Below are 13,257 nucleotides of genomic sequence, written 5' to 3'. Positions count from 1 at the left end.
ACATAAGCACCGGAAGTTAGCAAAACAAATTTAAGGCCCCGTTCTTCAAAAATATATCATTCATGAGCAAAGGTAAGCAACAACCCTGTTGTAAAGTGGGCAATTTAAATGGCTAGTAAGCATGAAGGGGAATTCAGCGTAGCATATTGTAATAATGGTTTTGGTCGGGAGAAGTCTAAAATGCGCCCCCCAAACATTCCCACTTCATAGAAGGTTCCAATCCCCTCCCCTGGAGTAGGGGTAAGACCTTGAACATGTGGCTGTCACTCCTAGGATTACAGTGCACAGAAGAAAAGGTGAAAAGTTTCGGCAGATCTAGTCACTCTCTAATTGGTTGCCTTTAAGTCAATCAAAGCAGAGATTCTCCCTCTGACTCTAAGAAGAAACATGTCCTATTGTGAGGGGACCATGTGACTAAGATTCCAGGATGACTTCTAGGAATTTGAGAGAAAATCCAACAGACAGCCAGTCAATACTTGCAGACCTCAGTCCTAAAACCACAAGGAACTGAATTCTGCCAAAGAACTGAAGGAGCCTGGAGTGAGCCCTCCAGGGTTGTTGGTATTGCGATACTGTTATTTATAATAAGAAATGTATATTTGGTCTTTGTTCCTTTTTACAGAGCTGCAAGGACCTTTGGATTTTCCTAAGTGATTAGAGGAACAGGGTGTCTGTTGTTATGCTAATGAGCTTAATGAGGTGACTTCTGGAACTCTCCAAACTAAGGGACAGGAGAACCACCACCTAATTACAGGGTTGGAACTTTCACTCCCTTCCCCTTGACCTCCAGGGACTGGAGCGGGGCTGGAGATTGAATCAATCAGCCATTGCCCATGATTCCATCAGTCACGCCTGTGTAATGAAGCCTCCATAAAAACGCCAAAGGACAGGGCTCAGAGAGCTTCTAGGTTGGTGAACCCTTGGAAATTCAGGGAGAGTGGCTCCTAGAGAGGCCTGGAAACTCTGGGACCCTTCCCACATACCCTGTCTTCTTATCTGACAAATTCTGACATGTGCTACACTGTGGATGAACCTTAAAGCCATGATGCTAGTTGAAATAAGCCAATCACGAGAGAGCAAATATTGTCCGACTCCTCTAGTATCTAGAGCAGTGGAATTCATACAGACCAGAAGGAGAATGGTGGCCGCCAGGGTAAGTTAGGAGGAGGGCAGGGGGAGCTGGTCGTTACTGTGTACAGTTTCGGTTGGAGAAGGCGAAAGAGCTCTGAAGATGAATGGTGGTCACGGCTGCAAAATAATGTGAATGTACCTGACGCCACAGAACTGTACACCTGAAAATAGTGAGGGTCGTATCATGTATGTTGTACCCCAGTAAATACATGAGTAAATAGAAAAATAAATATGACCAATTCACTAATTTATTTACCAATCATTTGGCATTCTCTTCCGCTAATAAACTCTCTACACTAAAGATAACAATTACGACTGTGTCTCAGAGATCTATTCGACCAAAGCAGAGGGCTTCTAGAAAGCTTCATGGTATGGCCCCCTCTGCCCACCCCCCCAATCTCTGAAGAACCACAAACAGAGAAGAAATGATCTCAAAACGATCGGATTTGAGCTAACGGAGGAATACTACCAGAATCCACGGAAGTTCCATGAAGTTCTTGAGAAAGTGGCTCATCGGATACAGTGTGAGCATGGACTAAAAGGGTAAGAAGACGGTGATGGGTAGTAAGGAGGGCACGTATTGCATGGTGCACTGGGTGTTATACACAACTAATGAATCATCGAGCCTTACATCAGAAACCGGGGATGTACTGTATGGTGACTAACATAATATAATAAAAAATCATTTAAAAAAAATAAAAATAAAAATAAAAGGGTAAGAAGAATACAACAAGGAAAATGACTATAAAAGATACGAAACAAGCCTCCCATCAGGAAGAGACAAAAAGTATGACTTATGAAACTGAAGAGCCCTAAAACATATGAAACAAAATCTGACAGAAGTAATGGGTGGAACAGACAATCCAGCCATGAGTCAGAAACAACAACACACAAGTTTCATTAATGGATAAAATAAGCTACCAGAACATCAACGAGGACAGAGCACCCTTGAACAGCTGTGTAGACAAGGTGGACGCAAGGGTCATCGAGAGGACACACCAACCATCAAAATAGATACACTCCTCTCAAGGGTACAAGGAGATCTCTCCAGATGGACTATATTCTATCCTATAAAGCAAGCCTTAATAAATTAAAAAAGGCTTAAAATCATACGACATTTTTTCCTCTGGTCCCAGAACCATATTGGACTTAAATAACGAGAAACTCACAAATACGTGGAAATTCAAAAACATGATCGTAGGGGTGCCCAGCTGGCTCAGTCAGAAGAGTGTGAAACTCTTGATCTCAGGGTCATGAGTTCAAGCCCCACGTTGGGTGTGGAGATGACTTAAACAGATAAATATTTTTAAAAAACAATTTTAAAAATAAAAACATAATCTTAAATAACCAATGAACCAAAGAAGAAACCAAAGAGAAAGTTAGTAAATACTTGTAGATAAATAAAAGTGAAGATACGAGATGCTAAAAGTATGGGACCCACGGAAGTGGCGTGCAGAGGGGAATTTACAGCTGTAAATGCTGGTATAAAAGAAGAAAGATCTCCAATCAGGAGAAAAAGAGCAAACCAAATCTAAAGGGAGCCAAAGGAATGAAAGAGTAAAAACCACAGCTGAAATTAATGACCTAGAAACTAGAAAACCAATAGAGTATCACTGAAAATAGAAGCTGACTGTCTGAGAAGATTAACAACACTGACCGCAGGTTAGCTAGATTCACCAAGAAAAAGAGAGAAGGTGTACATTTTTAGACTCAGAAAGGAAAGAGGATTGTTCCTCCTGACCCCAGCTAAATAAAAAGGATCATCAACGGATGTTATAGACAGGTGTATGCCAATAAATCAGGCCCCTCACATGACGTGGACACATTCCTAGAAAGAAGCAAAATACCGAAACTGGTTCAGGAACAAATAAATTACCTGAATAGATGTATAACGAGTAAAGAAACTAAAATATTAATTTTTTAAAGATTTATTTATCCGTGAGAGAGAAAGAGAGAGCAGGGGTGCAGGGGGGTGCAGCGGGGACAGAGGGAGGGAGAGAATCTCAAGTAGACTCCCCACTGAGCACAGAATCCACCATGGGGCTCGATCTCACAACCCTGAGATCGTGACCTGAGCCCAAACCAAGAGTCAGCCACTTAACCCACTGAGCCACCCAGGCACCCCAAAATATTAATTTAAAAAAAAAACTACCTGCAAAGAAAAATCAGGCCCAGATGGCTTCACTGGTGAATTCCACCAAACATTTAAAGAATGAATTTTTCACAAACACTTCCAAAAAATAGGAGAGGAGGAAATACTTCTCAACTCATTCTATGGGGTGAGTAATAGCATAATAGCAATCCCAGACAAAGATATCAACAGAAAAACAAAACAAAACAGAACTACAGACCCAATACTTGTTACAAACATAGATTCAAAAAACCCCAACAAGATACTAATAAATCAAACCCATGAATCTATTAAAAGAACTATATACCATGAAACCAAGTGGAATTTGTCTGAATTGGTCAATGAAATGCTGCTCTAACATCTAAAAATCAATTCTTCTAATATATCCCATCAATAAATAAGGCCAAAGAACCACACGATCATCTTAACAGATGCAGAGAAAGCATTTGGAAATACTCACCACCCTTTCATGATAAAACCTCTCATCAAGCCAGAAATAAATAGGAACTTTTACAACTTCATAAAAGGCATCTATGAAAAACCCACAGTTCACATCACACTTCTTACAATTCCATCGTAAAGGACTCTTGCAACTCGAACTGTAGAAATCAAATTAGCCCCATCTTAAAAATGGGTAAAAGATCTGAATAGACATTTCTCCCAAGAAGATGTGCAAACACCAGTAAGCTCACAAAAAGATACGCAACAACCTCGGCCATCAGGAGACTGCAAGTCACAACCACAGCGAGTAACACTGCACACCCACGGAGCCGTCTGTGGTCCGAAGCACAGGTGATCACAAGAGCTGGTGCACAAGGACAGAAGATGGAGCCGAGTCCTGCTGGGGGGACGTCAAGTGTATGACCACCCATCCATCACACAGGTAAACATACAATCCAGCAATTCCGCCCCTTGGGCACCTACCCCAGAAAAAATATATGCCCACAAAAAGCCTGCCTGCAGGATGGTCTGAGTGGCTCAGCTGGTTCAGCGACCGACCCTTGATTTCGGCTCCGACCATGGAACGGAGCCCCACATCAGACTCCACACTGAGCATGGAGTCGGCTTCTCCCTCTCCTCCTTCCCCCACTCTCTCTCTCAAATAAATAAATCTTAAAAAAAAAAAAAGTTTGCACGCAAATGTTTACAGTGGCCCATTCATAATAGCCAAAAAGTGGACACAAGCCAAATGATCCAGCACTAAAAATCAGATCAATAAAATGGAGTATATCCGTACAGAGGAAGATTATTTGGCAATCCAAAGAAACAAACACCCGCTACATACATGACCCTTGAAAACATTATACTAAGTAAAAAAAACAAAAAAACAAAAAACCAGAAAACAAAAAACAGTCAAAAAGGACCACACGTTACATGATTCTGATATGAAATGCCCAGAATAGGCAAATCCATAGAGATGGACAGTAAGTCCTAGGTCGCCTGGGGTAAATGGGAGGGAACGGCTAAGCTGACACACGGTTTCTTTTTATGATAACGAAAACTGTTCTAAGAATGGCGGTGGTGACAGACGCACAATCCCAAATAAACTACAAGTCACGGCACTCCACACTTTAAATGGGCAATTTGTGCGGTATATGGATTATATCTCAATAAAACTGCTGAAATAAGATACGCCTATGTAACGGATCATCAGGGAAAAGCAAATTAAAACCACTATGAGGGGGCGCCTGGGTGACTCAGGGGTTAAGCGTCTGCCTCCGGCTCAGGGCATGATCTCAGGGTCAAGCCCCAAGTTGGGCTCCCTGCTCAGCGGGGAGTCAGCTTCTCCCTCTCCCTCTGCCCCTCCCCCTGCTCGTTCTCTCTCGCTCGCTCTGCTCTTTCTCTCCCTCTGTCAAATAAATAAATAAATAATCTATAAAAAATTTAAAAACACAATGAGAAACCTGTAAACCAATTACAATGCCTGAAAGAGCAGGGTTTTGGGGTTTTTTTTTTGAGCCTGGGAGTACCCAACTCTAGGGGACGTGGGGCAAGTAGAACTCTCACGTGCTGCTGGGGAGCACGTGGCACGGCAGACCCTGATATAAAGACCCCAATGTATTCAATTTTTGTTACCTATCCCTGGTTCTGTGTCGCTGGTGGACTGGAGTCTCCATAGGAGGACGTCTGTCCCCCGCCCGCCTCCAGAGCCCCGCTCAGCGCCCCGTGCGCACTACTGCTCGTGAGCAGCACTGGATTCGTTGAAGCTGCAAACACGCACCCAGACACCAAACGGGGAGTCAGCCCGGTCTTCGGGGTCTCCGAACGCGCATGCATGGAGATAGGCCCTCAGAGCCTCGGTCCGCACTGAGCTCCAGCATGGGCAGAAGCTCCCAGAAGGAAGGCTCCCGTCTGGATTTTTCTCCATGCAAACCCACTCCCCGCAAAGTGCCCGCACATCAGAGGCGCCCCGAGAATGTAGGCTGGATTGGATTTGGGGGACGAAGGGAGGAAAGATGACGGTTTTCATGACTCTGACGCTGCATGTTAAGGAATTGCTAATGTAATCAGGTCGGTTCTGAAGAAGAGATCAAGCTGCCCCCTAAACTCACTGTTGCTTATACAAGGCAGGACGGAACGGTCAGCTTTCTGCCTCTGAACGGTACTGTCTCTCTGGTCACGCTCTCCAGTCCCTTGCTATTGGACCCTTACACGAGGGCTTTCGAGGGAAGGATGCTGATGTCATCCCCACATCAGGAACGCAAGGCTATCCCGTGTACTTACAGCGGCCAGGAGCACGCTCTGGAGGCCTCTGGTCCTGCGGCTCCAACTCGGCCCCCGACTGCTTCTTGGAACCTTGCAAAAGCATCAGGAACACCTTTGTGAACATGAAAAAGAGAGCTTTCTTACTCATGCTTGTTTCCACAAGGCGCTTCTTTTCAGTTACCCAACGCGGTCGTGATGACAACGTACACCACACACACACACAGCGTATGTCATCAGCTTTTCATTGCGCTGGCCTGGCCCTCGGCCACCCGGTGTGCAGCAAGCTGGTCGTAAGGCTGCTCGCAGGATACCGAGGAGGGAAAGCTGACCATGGACCTCAGGGCACTTACGGGCAGAGGCCAGTCCAACCCAAGGGCAGGAGAAGACAGAGGAAAGGGGGTGCCAAGAACACAGCATGTCCAGTGCCATGTGGGTCTGGGGCTGGCTGCCGCAGCATCTTAGAAACTTGTGACACAGCTTATTTGGCATGGGGGGGATGCCATGCATAAGAACCCCCACCCGACGTGTCTTTTCCAGGGACGTGCCACGTCACCCAGAGCCGTTTGTTTAAGTAACGGCTTAAGGTCCCTATTTAGTTGGTGCTAGAAATACAAGTCCAGTTCAGCGTGTTCCAATCCAAGCACTGGGCAAATCAGTGAGAGTGGTGAGATCTGAGCCAGGATGGCTATCCAAGCCCTACAGCCCCCCCCCCCCCCGGAGCTTTGGCGGGGTCCTTGGAGGCGTGAGAGGGCATCTCTAACATAACCTCGACAGGTGCGTGCGAGAGCGGATCGTCTGTGCATGAAAACCGTGCAGCGGCCTCCACTGTGGGAAAGGCTGGGGCGCTGGGCTTGAGTGCGAGGCTCCCTGCAGTGCAGACTCGGGACCCAGTGCCCCGAGCGTGGGCTGCTCGGTCTCTGGAGCAGGGGTGGCGACGCCACGCGGCCGAAGGTCACGGACCCTGCACTAGCACTTGTGGCTTTCCATGCCCCCCTCTGATTGCTCTGATTGCTTATTTGAGGAAATAAGTACAAAGGTATTGACTGTCTCTGGGTGACTGGAGGAGCCTGCAGGGAAGACGGGGAGAGGGCGGCGGAGAGGAGAAGCAAGCGAGCAAGGCTGCAGGACGGGAGAGACGCATACTCTTTCTGCGTGCGGGTCATGAGTCTGGGACAGAATCCTGCTGAGAGAAATCCTGAGTCCTGCCCTGGTCCAGGGCCAGGAAGTCTCATTAGATCTGGTGTGGTTACTTGTATTCGTGAGATAACCCCTCGCTGGTTCCCAGTAAGACCCCAAGGAAAAGAGGCAAACCTCAAGACTACTATAAGTACCACCACCACCACCAATAATAATAATAATTAATAACGGCATGGTGCCAGGATGCCCCTTGGGAAAACGACTTTGCCTCCCTGACTCACTTTCCCCTTATGACAAATGGTAATAATAAGACACATAAGAGAACTGTGGCAAACAGTGAGTGCATTTTATACAGAGCGGAAAGAACAATGCTTGTCCAAGGGAAGCTTCCAGCATCTGGTCCTGACAGGAGCCAAGCCGGAGGAGGAGGAGGAAGTATAGAGAGGCATGCCCATGAAGTGTTACTTCAATTAATCTGCTGCCCAACCCAGTGACACCAGTACTGTTACTCCCACTTACTAGAGGGCACCGAAGCCTAGAGCGAGAAGCTAGCGTGTTTATAAAGATTTTTATTTTGGGGCGTCGGAGTGCCTCAGTCGGTGGACCGTCCGACTTGATTTTGGCTCACATCGTGATCTCAGGGTCGTGGGATCAAGCTCCAGGTCAGGCTCCGTGCTGAGCATGGAGGGTGCTTGAGAGTCTCTCTCTCCCTCTGCCCCTCCCAGCGCTCTCACAGTCTCTCTCTCAAGTAAATAAAAGATCTTTTTAAAAAAATGGGCAGAGGACCTGAACAGACATTTCTCAGGAGAAGACATCCAGATGGCCAACAGACACATGAAAAGATGCTCACCATCACTCGTCATCAGGAAAATGCAAACCCAAACCACAATGAGATACCACCTCGCACCTGTCAGAATGGCTATCATCCAAATGACAAGAGATAACAGGTGTGGACGAGGATGTGGGGAAGAGGGAATCCTCGTGCGCTGTTGGTGGGAGTGCAAACCAGTGCAGACACTCTGGAAAACAGCATGGAGGGTCCTCGAAAAGTTAAAAATAGAATTACCATATGACCCAGCAATTCCAACTCCAGATATTTATTGGAAGGAAATGAAAACACTCTATTGAAGAGACATCGGCTCCCCGTGTTCACTGCAGCATCATGGAAACAGCCCGAGTGCCAAGTGTCCATCATAAACACGAACGGATACAATATTCCTTTGTACATATATACCGTGGAATATTATGCAACCATAAAAAAGGAAGGAAATCCTGCCATTTGCAACAATGTGAATAAACCTTGGGGAGCACTGTGCTAAGTGAGATAAGTCAGACAGAGAAAGAAAAATACCGTACGATCTCACCTATACGTGGAACATTAAAAAGAAAAAAAAAAGAAAGAAAGAAACAGAGAACAGATCTGTGGTTGCTGGGGGAGAGCAGGGGGCCCGACATGGGTACAAGGCATCAAAAGATACAAAATTCCAGTTTTAAGCAAGTCCCAGGGAGGTGATGTGCAGCGTAGTGACTCTGGTTAGCAACACTGGGCTTTACAGCTGAACGTTGCCGAGAGAGTAGATTATAGAAGTTCTTACCATAAGAGAAATAACTAGGTGAGGGGATGCATATTAGCTGAACTTCCAACAGCCGTCATGACAACACATGCACACATCTAATCATTACTTTGTACGCCCAACCAAGTACCCTATTGTATGTCAGTAAAACAGGGGGGAATAAAAAGAAATGAAATCTCAAGGACACTGACCGGTGTGGAAATGATTTCTAATTTAACAGAAGCACGGATTGAAGTACACAGCCTGTGGCATTTCTGCTCTTTGTTCTCAAGAGTTCGGGATTCTTCATCTGGGGGCTGACGCCTTTGTAATTTAGAAGCGCTGCGGGGGGTGAGCATTGACTGCAGCCCGGGGTCAGCTCCACACTGATTATGCCATCAATCCCTCAGACCGCGGGGTGATGCCCACCCCACCATCAAGTCTCAGCCCCCAGACTCGAGCCGCACTGAGAGTGTCAGTTTGATGGACCGCGTCCTGGAGATGGAGGTGGCATTCGTGCAGCCGGCCAGCTCTGCAGGACAAGGGCAAGGACAGCACCGTCCCGCCGACGGAGGATGTGGGTGCCGGAAGAATTTCCAAACTTCGGCCACAGCGTGACCTCTGCTGTGTGTTTTATCAGTTCCCCAGAAGGAAGTCTTATAAGAAGATAAAAGCACGTGGAGAGCTTCGGCATGCTGAGGACCTGAGGGTCACAGGCCAGTCCTCTCCAGATGCACGAGTCCAGGCAGATCTGCCCCTTGACACGTCTCACGGTGCACGCAGTAGGATTCTGTTCCCTCCTAGGACCTTGTATCCATTCCTGATGGCTGTTGTCACAACTGACCACAAACACGGGGGCTTTAAGCAGCGCCCATTTATTATCTGGAAGTCGGAGGTCTATGGTGGGTCTCCTGGGCTGGCTCCTTCCGTGCGCCCCGAAGGCGAATGAATGCACTCCTTGCTTTTTGCAAGTCTCACGGCCCCACACCCCCTGTTCAAAGCTCATCACCCCAATCCCTGCCTCCGAGAAGACATCACCTTCCGCCCACCTGACCTTCTGTCCTTCTGACAGGCACACTTCTGACGACACTGCCCCACCCAGGATAACCTCCCTGTCACCTCATCTGTGCCGCTGATGACCACCAGTCTGGGGATTAGGACACAGATACACTCGGGGCCATTATTCGGTCCAACACCGGACCACACGCCACCCAGTGCAGCTCTGAAGCAGGGACCAGTGGTGGAGCATGTCCTCAGACACTGCCAGCACAAGTCAGAAGCTAGAGTGGACACTTTCGGAGTCTGCCACATTTAAATTCTAATTCCTGACTCTGGGTGACCGGGTACCTTTCTCAGGTCCCCTGGAGGGGACCAGGTTCCAACGGGGCCATTTGAGCCGTGGTGCTCTAGAGGCCTCGGGAGATTCAGCGCATGCAGGTGGACTGAGCAAACAAGGTGAGACACTGAGATATGGAAGTCGAGCATGTCCCGGTCAGAGAGGGAGGGACACATACAAAGAGGGGAGGCTAGATGAACCCAGTGTGACTGTCTTGGCCTTGGAGGTGCCACGTGGAGGTGAACCCCTGGTTTTCAATGTGGGGAGAGAAAGAGCAGCGAACAGAGACTCCCCGGCTGTAGGCAGGACGGGATCGGGAAGCAACGATGCCCCACAGTCAGGCGTGTGCCTGACACCCAGGCCCCCTTGCAGGTGTGGGAATGCACCCCGTGCGCCTGGAGCACCTCATCATGTCAGAGAGTAAGAAGACACGCAGACATATTGGGACCTGTCAAAGATGCAAAAGCCAGCTTGGAAGGCGCCCTGGCTAAATCTACTAGGGCTCCAGAGTCCGAGTAAATAGGATCGCAGCAAATTGTGGCTCACTGCTTGCGGTAAGAAGCCGCAAATCCTTACCGATACCGAATAGATGGAGTGACGAGAATGTGCTCCATTTCTGTGTAACGCCAACGAAGAAATGCAGAAGGAGTCACAGACTGGGAGGACCCACCAGCTGGCAAAGGTCAGGGTCCTAATGGATTCAGGCCAGGGGCAGGGGAGGGGCCCAAACCAGCGTGGCGAGGAAATGGAAAGAATCTCAAGGTGCGTCCTCAAAAAATAATTAATAATAAAGAGAAAAGGAAAATTAGCTTCAGAGTGGAAAGCGTGGCAGGTGCCGTTGACCTGGATCAGCCACGTTCTCACCGCCCCACAGAACAGACCAGTCTCACGCACCGGGAGGTCGGAAGCCAGGAGCCACGCACCACTCCCTTGAGATGCCAGCTCCAAACACAGAACCTGGTCTGTGACGAGGACAAACCCGCATGGGGCTCACGGTGCAAAAGGGCTGCTCTGGATTCTGCAGAAACACTGAGGTTACCGATGTCCCAGAAGCAGGCATTCTTGCAGAAGGACGGCGAGTGAGGAGACACGTAAGCGCCGAACTCGCAACCCCGGACTGGAGGCTTCTGCACCTCGGGACAGAAGAGGCACAATCGAAACTTGAAGGCAAGGACTGCACAGGAATCCTTTGTTCTGAGAAATCGTCGTCCCCCTCGGAGGATGCGGGCGTCTGAGCCCGTGCACCCAAGCGACTGACATCCAGAACATTCTTGACGGAGCCACGAAAGGAACCCACTACACAGAACGTACCAGTCTGGATGGGAAGAAACGGCCCATCCCACACAGGCAGGCTCAAATGTCGCAATTATTAAACACGTACTGCAATGTTTATCATTGGGGAGGCTCTGTGGGGGCTGGGCAGGAGACATACGGGAAATCTTTGTACCTTCTGCTCGATATTGCTGTGAACCTAAAACTACCCTAAAAAGTGGTCTATTAAAAAAATAGATACCACTAAAAATCTAAAAATCACTCCATCTGCATGACATCAAGATTTTGCCTTGGCTCCAGAGCGGGCTGCAAATGTACTTTCGGTGCACGTGCACAGCCGGGGGGTTGGGGGGAGGGGGCTCCAGCTCTCCCTGGTCCCCCGACCATACCAAGGAAACATTCCTCCGTGGGACACACATGGTACCTGTAGGATCAGGGTTTTACGTCTCAGCCTCACTGGCGTGGGAGCCCCTTTAGGGGCCCCGAATCACAAGGAAATTTACTGTGGTTCAAAATGAGACCTGCACCTGTAGCTGCAGTGTTGGGGGTGTCCCCAGCACGCCCCACGGACCTGCTATAGTGTCGTCGGGGACACCCACGGGAACAAAGGGGGAGCACGCGCGATGTGCTCACAGCCATGCTCCCTGCAGATTGATTCACAGACACAGGACGAGAAAGTCAATCCCTGCCCAGTGTATAAAGACAAAATTGGCTGCCTAGGTATTTTAGAGACGTCATCAAACAGAAGAAAGTTTTTAAATGGCTTAATCTATTTCCAGTTGAAGATACCTTTCTCAAAGAAGTCCAAATACACTAGAGTATCATCTTTTGTTAAATTGCTTTGTTTACTGTTGCCCTTAAGACAGATACCTTCTTTTTGAACATCTGCGCCTGTGCAAGAGAAAAGGAAGCTCCGTGAGCTCTAACCAACTGATATTTGTTTAGCACCTATTACGCGCAAAGCTTGCACCAAGTAAGTGGAAGCGACTGCAGGAAATCGGAGAAGCACCTGCGAAGTCCCCCAAGTCACTGAACAGCTGTTCCTTCTGGTTGGGCTTCTTTTGGGGTGATTAACACCAAGGACAAGAGATGGGGGAATCTGGGGAAAGAACAAGCAGGTGGCAGAGAAGCAAGTGGAACGAAGGAATTATTCCCTGAAGAAGGGGCGAGCATGGAATCCCTCTCGTTGGTGCTGATGGTCCCACGACCCCGTGCCTTTGCTAAAACTTACTGAATGGATTTGACTGTATGCAATTTCATCAATTAAGAATAAAGACATTTTTTTAAAGGGGGGCAAAGAGGAGGATGATTAACAAATTTCCAAAAGGTGCATCAATGGGTGTAAGTAAGACTATTTTGGAGAAGAAAAGCAAATATATATCCGAAATAGGGATATTTAAGGAATTAGCATCAAAAGAATTTTCAGGGGGCGCCTGACCCGTTCAGTAGGTAGAGCTTGTGATCCCTGATCTCTGGGTTGTGAGTTCGAGCCCTGTGTTGGGTGTAGAGAATACTTAAAAATTAAATCTTCAAGAAAAAGAATTTTCAGAAGTTATGCCATGATGAAACATTGCCATAACATTAAAAATATAGAAGCACTAAGATACAGAAATGTTTAATTTCTGAATATACCAATGCACGGGTATTCTGGATTAAAACAGCAGTGTTTGAGGGTTCCTGAGAAGTCCTCACGCTTGCATGATTTCTTGCTGTTTATTATCTGTTCTCAGAATTATCGCATTATCGGATCCAAACAGACACCATGTGAGAAAGTTAGAGAAGAAATTTCTATGTCATCGATGAGAAGAGTGGCGTTCCAGCCCAAATGACTCATCCAGCTTCGCCCTGACTGTAGTAGCCAGATTCAACCCACCCACCTCCGGGCCACTCCCCCGACCCTGGCAGCCCCCACTGCCCTCAGCACCTGCAGGAGGAGCTCGATGCTGGAAGCCGTTTACAACAGAAATCAGGTAGCCATTAGAACACCGGTT

The 13,257-nt window shown here is 47.9% G+C and overlaps 1 protein-coding gene across 1 annotated transcript in view; it reads right to left on the bottom strand.

Annotated features, from left to right (window-relative positions):
* Positions 1-13,257, bottom strand: part of ABCA13 (ATP binding cassette subfamily A member 13) — a 369,975-nt gene that overhangs the window by 167,786 nt on the left and 188,932 nt on the right. The window contains 1 exon segment of the mRNA XM_040644577.1: positions 11,034-11,127. Coding sequence (XP_040500511.1) covers positions 11,034-11,127 — 94 coding nt within the window.

The sequence above is a fragment of the Ursus maritimus genome, unplaced genomic scaffold (assembly GCF_017311325.1).
Source record: "Ursus maritimus isolate PB19 unplaced genomic scaffold, ASM1731132v1 scaffold_3, whole genome shotgun sequence".
Taxonomy (NCBI): Eukaryota; Metazoa; Chordata; class Mammalia; order Carnivora; family Ursidae; genus Ursus; species Ursus maritimus.
This window is presented reverse-complemented; position numbering and strand designations above follow the sequence as displayed.